Source organism: Oncorhynchus keta, chromosome 29 (genome assembly GCF_023373465.1).
Source record: "Oncorhynchus keta strain PuntledgeMale-10-30-2019 chromosome 29, Oket_V2, whole genome shotgun sequence".
NCBI classification, from domain to species: domain Eukaryota; kingdom Metazoa; phylum Chordata; class Actinopteri; order Salmoniformes; family Salmonidae; genus Oncorhynchus; species Oncorhynchus keta.
The window spans coordinates 39,097,972-39,103,800 of record NC_068449.1 but is presented as its reverse complement, the minus strand read 5'-3'; the positions used below and the strand labels follow the sequence as shown (position 1 = coordinate 39,103,800).

The following is a 5,829-nucleotide window of genomic DNA, read 5'->3' as shown; positions in this document are numbered from 1 at the left end:
ACTTGCTTGAACAAAAACGTGACATGCTGAAAACCGGCAACTTTGAACAAACAAAAGTCAATGGGCCTTGCAGACCGTTGACAAGCCTAAGCTTCTTGATGGATTGAAGGGTTTAGGCTCATGACTCATAACACTTACATCGGAAAATGGATTCACGAGTGTTTCTGTAAGTGCAAGTCTGCATGTTGGAATAGGAAATTGTTTAGTTTGCATTTTTCCTACCTGGATGATTCCAATATATTGAATGTAACATTGTGCTGTAACTTCATTCTGCAGACTGAATAAGATGAGAGGGGAAAGTCTAACGCATTACAGTTTGTTTTGAAAACTTGGAGAAAAGTATTATTAGAGTTTCAAAGTCAATGCAACATGTGCGCTGAGAGAACGCTTTGCAACTGGTGCAACTGTCTCCCCCCACACACACACAAAAAAGGGTTCGATCTAAGAAACGCCGCGTCACTACAAGCTCCTCCTGCACACGATTATAAAGGAAATGCGCGGAACTGGTGCGAGGCAGAGGGGTGTACTAGTAGTTAGGGCAAAAAAAGTTGACAAAACAGAACTTACCATCCTGTGTAATTTTAATTAAAAAAAAAAAACATACTTTAAAAAAAAATACTTATTTTGGATTTGATTTTCTACGCTGCCAAGATGACTATGGCAGTGGTTTCGCCATTCGACTTCAGCGAAGTAATGAACAAGGTAACTTTAGCTACAAAAAAAGTCCTCTCCTCGGCTTTTTCTTTCCAAGCCAATGTATGGAGGCAAGTCAGTGCTGGAATTCGACATTTCACTAGGCTAGTTTTGTGTGGTTTTAATTTAAAATGTTTACGCTTTTCTAATGCATTAAAGGGACCCGTTAACATGTAGATAAGATACGAAAGTGTAACTACTGTAGTTTGCTCATTGAGCTTGCAAACTAACTTTACCCGAGAGTGCGCTTTCGGGCCAAGCGCAGTGTTCGCCTCTGGTGCAAGATGTCTCTTGTTGTGATTTTCTTTTTCTTTAAAAAAAACTTTGTTGACTAACTTTCGTTTCCTTGTTTGATTGCTAATATCCCGTCATAAAAGAGTGAGTCCGACCGGGTTAACTCGAGTGATATAACGGGAAACTTGCTGGCCTGCTACTTTTGCTCAAGGGAAGTGTTAACCACGAGTGCTTTTGATGATTTAATTCAATGGAAACAGTTAGCCTAGCGATCGAAACTTCTTTTATAGTGTGCAGTTGGATCAATTGGGATCTTTTCGCTGACCAACGCGTAATTCAAATCTAAGTAAGCTGCTATAATTGCATGTACATGAATCCGATTTATATTTGACGTGATGTTGCATTCATTCAATCAAGTTTCAATATACTTGTGCCTGAAACTACAGTTTTGAAACCCATAGCCTATGTGTTGTTGTACTGTATTTATGTTGAACAACTTTTGAAGTTAAATTGATGTTATTGTGCATAAAAGGGTCCACGTAACGTTAGCTATACATACATCTTGTGTGTGAGGCAAAACATGCTTTCGAAATTATTCCATTTAATCACCTAGTCGTGCAAATCTAGGCCTGATGCGAGTGTTCTTTTGACGAGAACTTCGTTACTAGCCTACTATGCCTTCCATTTTGAGTTTCTTCACACTACGTTTTCATTTCGCTTTTTCATTTCAAATTTAAATGAAAAAAGATTCAGCAGCTCCTTTGTAACCGGGACCACGATCGCTCTCAGGCGCTCCTTCCTTTGCGCCATTTACTTTGCAGGCACACATTCCTCAGTAGGGCAACTTGCCAAACCAGCTGTTGTTCTGTTCTATAGGTCTGCATCCGCCTTAGGATTTAATGCGTAACGAACATCAATGGTCATTCAGGGATTTCTTTATAAATGTTTTCCTTCCCTTTGCGAAATGTAAAACACTCTTTCTTGTGGTCTTTGCATATAAATACATTTGTTTGTTTTTTGTATTGACTTTAGATCTAATATTTTGTCTCTTTCCAGAACAACAAGATGCTGAACTACAACAACAACAACATACTGAGCTCCCCCCATCATGCCATGTCCACCCCCACCGGAGCCCTGCTGGACAGGGACAGGAAGGCTGTGGGGACCCCCTCGCTGGGCAGAGGGGTGTCTGTGTACCACTCGGTCACCCTTCCCAACCCCAGCTCCAAGTTCCACCAGAACCAGTTCCTCAACAGCCTGAAGATATCAGACCCCTCCTCCTGCTCAGGGTTAATCAGTGGCAGCAACAAGGAGAACCGCATGAGAGACCGCTCCTTCTCCGAGACAGGCGAGAGGCTCCTACAGAAGTGCCTGGGGCCGGCTAGTCCTACCAGCCTGGGATGCAACAGCCAGAGCCAGCAGCAGAGTCAGGTCAACTCCAGCCGCTACAAGACGGAGCTGTGCCGTCCGTTCGAGGAGAACGGAGCCTGCAAGTATGGCGACAAGTGTCAGTTCGCCCACGGTATCCACGAGCTGCGTTCTCTCAGCCGCCACCCTAAATACAAAACCGAGCTGTGTCGCACCTTCCACACCATCGGATTCTGTCCCTACGGTCCCCGCTGTCACTTCATCCACAATGCAGAGGAGCGCCGTGGACCCCCTCCCGGATCCTCCTCCTTCTCCCCGCTCTCCTCCAATAAGCTGGAGCGTCCTCGTCTGCAGCACAGTTACAGCTTCGCAGGGTTCCCCAGCTCCGGGGGTCTGAGAGGAGAGGGCAGCCTCACCCCTACACCCATGTTCTCCCCAGAAGAGATGCCTGAGTGGCCAAGCTGCAACCCCTTCACATATTCCAGCCAGGAGCTGGCCAACCTGTTTGGCCCCAGCCTGGGATCCGGCGGCCCCGCGGGGACCGAACCCAACACCCCTGCACCCCTGTCTCCGACCAACACCCCCTGCTTCTTTAGGCCCATGTCGGAGTCCCCCACTCAGATGTTTGAGTCTCCGTCCAGCCCTCCACAGGACTCCCTGTCAGACCAGGAGGGGTATCAGAGTAGCTCAGGGGGCAGTCTCAGCGGGTCAGAGTCCCCCAGCCTGGACACCAACAGACGCCTCCCCATCTTTAGCCGCCTCTCTGTCTCTGACGACTAGACTGCTCCTAATTAATGTACGTTAGCCGTCGCCTCCCAGAAAGAGAAAATGAATGGACAATGGCACTCCCCTCTACCATGGTCCCCTGCCCCTTTCCTCCACAAAACAATATCAATTTAGTTCCAAGTTTGAATGATCTAAGGATAAAGTGACTTAATTAAGGGAACTTGTTTTCAAATCACCCCAGAAATCTCTTCCCTGCTGTTTACTCCCCTCCCCCTCGTAGAGCCTACCCTGTCTTCTGGCGTAGTGCCAAAATGGGAGAGGAAATGAATGAACAATGAGAATGATGGTGTGAGAAAAAAAAGAGGGAAAAAAAGAGATTGTTAGACTGTTGTTTTGCCAGGTGCCACCTGTCTTTCTGTTCTTGAACACTTAGCAGTGCTAGTGAGCCTTTGGCACGGGGAGTGTATCATCGCACCACACGCCCCACTCTTCCACCATCCTCTGACGTTACCACCTCTCAAGCGCACTTCCCTGGTCTACTCTGCGCTGAGCTCGCTGGAGGGTGCTCAGTAACAAACCCTGTCCTCAGATCAACCACAGCTGTTTTTACTACAGACTTTGAGCAACAACAAAAAATACATAAACTGAAATGATATGAATAGTTTTAAAACAAAGTGCCAGGGGCAGTTGGTTGGTGCGTAGCATGTGCGAGAGTTGATTGGCTGGATGGACTACAGTCTGAGAGTTTTTGATTCAACGTTGACTTGTCCCATCATGGTTCTTCTCAAGCATTCTTTGTTGAGTCTCATTTTATGTAATAGCGGAGCAGGACTGGAGCAGGAAGTGACTGACAGACACAGGAAGTGTTGCTGGTCACTGGCAGTTGTGTTTCTGAGGATGAAGGATGTCTTTAATGTCTAACTGGTTATTAAACCTTGAAGACGATTTGGTTTCTGTCCCGCTCCCTCTCTCCTCCCCAGCCCGCCTCCGTCCATGCTGTTCTGCAGGCAGCAGGGAATTCCAGCATTCCCATGGTGCAGTTCTTCCACTTCCTGCAACTTGAGATGGGATCTCTAAGCTATCTTATTTTTTCCTCTTCCCCTATAGAATCAGAATCTGGCTCTGAGGAGCAACTGTTGACATCTCCCCGCTCCCTTCTATGGTTTTTGATGTATAATTTTTTTTATTGTTATTATTATAGTTATTGTTTGTTTTAAAACTTTCCAAGCATTGGTGCTTGTCACTGCTTATTTAACTTATCGAAACATATTTATTGGTGATCATATGCATTTAGTTTTTTGTTTTGTTAATTTTGTATTTATCTGGATAATGAACAATAGAATATATTTTCTTTTTATGTTAAATTATGATCTTCGGTATTAATCTAAAGATTGTGAAGATGTTTTGTCAGTTTCCTTTTTTTTTTTTCTTCTTCTCCCACAGTTTAATATATTGTACTACAATGACTGCAACAATATTTGTAACTACACTTTGTTAAAATAAAACTTAATTTAAAGCAACAAAAAAAAATACAGGATTTTTTTTTTTTTTTTTTAGCATTTTGATTATTTATTTGTTTTCCCCCTTATTGGACTGCAATTCTAGCAAAATAACACCTGTTGCATTATCATCCCGTGACTGTCCTATCCTCCCTTACTCTTTACAACGTTTTCTCTGACCGTAACAGTACTTTACTGTTCCTACTTTGTTCAGCTGTTTTGTATTCTATTAAATCACACCAGCTTGGTTCCATATGGAGACCGATCAGGATTCTCGTTCATAATTATGACTAAAGTGGTAAAAACCAAGAGTTACAACACATAATGATGAGTATCCCCATGTTCCCTCTCACATCCTGATTTGAAGTGTAGGGTTTAAAGGAAGGTTATGGCTGAATGTTATGTAATACACTTAACCAAGGATTTAGAGGGAAAAAAATACTGTTTGTATTACAAGCAATAGCAGTGACCAAATGGGTTGAGGAGAAGACATCTTGTGTTTTTGATTGGATGTTTGATTCACTTGCAACTGTTATAAAGGGCCTACTTTTGAATACATTCCAGGTAGCAAACTAAGGACTTTTATATTAAACGATGGAAGATGGTGAAATTGTTTTAATTTCTTGTTCCGTGTTTCCTTAAAGTTTTGAGCAAAAGGTTAAACCGGATTATTGACACAAAGAAAGTACAACTGTTGAATGTATTCTTCCAGCCATGGTTTTTCACTACAGTCATTTCTATGTGAGTTTATATTAGAAACTGATTTCTCTTTTTGTAACTATTGATTGCAGTTAACCAATAAACCCTGTATTTTTGAAGCAATTGTTGTGTACTCATTCATCCACCCACTAGTGAACTGATTAGAAGACATCTCGCATTGACAGGACATTTAACAGAGCTCTTACACAATTGTTTACCTTGCTGCACCAGTAGACTTTGTTGCCATATGTCAGACTATTTGTTGTTGAGGGGGAAATGACCATTTATGAAAAGAGATTCCTGTTGCAGCGCGTCCCATAACAAAATGTCCCGCCGACAGCTTATCTATTGGTGACAGATGTGGACACTGATTTAACCTTACCGAGCACAGACAGCCTGTTACATTTACGACACGTTAATACATACTCAATACCAAATAAATAGCTGAAAACGGCATCGTTTATTGATTCGATTAGTTAAACATTACATGGCACAGGAAGAGATCCGTGCGTTACCGTATGTGGGGTGGAGGGAGTTTCAATGAACCAGCTCATGATTGGTGGACATGAGAGAGAGCAGATTGGTAGACAGGAGAGGGAGCAGCCTGGTG

General features: G+C 43.2%; 1 protein-coding gene across 2 annotated transcripts; it reads left to right on the top strand.

The window, feature by feature from the left end:
* On the top strand, window positions 1–5,338 carry zfp36l1a (zinc finger protein 36, C3H type-like 1a). 2 transcript variants are annotated; one of them, XM_035743569.2, is made up of 2 exons: window positions 1–166; window positions 1,984–5,338. In XM_035743569.2, the coding sequence occupies exon 2, from the start codon at window positions 1,993–1,995 to the stop codon at window positions 3,073–3,075; it is 1,083 nt and encodes a 360-aa protein (XP_035599462.1). In that variant the 5' UTR covers window positions 1–166; window positions 1,984–1,992; the 3' UTR covers window positions 3,076–5,338. The 2 variants fall into 2 exon arrangements, with proteins under 2 accessions (XP_035599462.1, XP_035599461.1); XM_035743568.2 differs by lacking the exon at window positions 1–166 and adding an exon at window positions 478–702.
* Window positions 5,339–5,829: the final 491 nt, after the last annotated feature.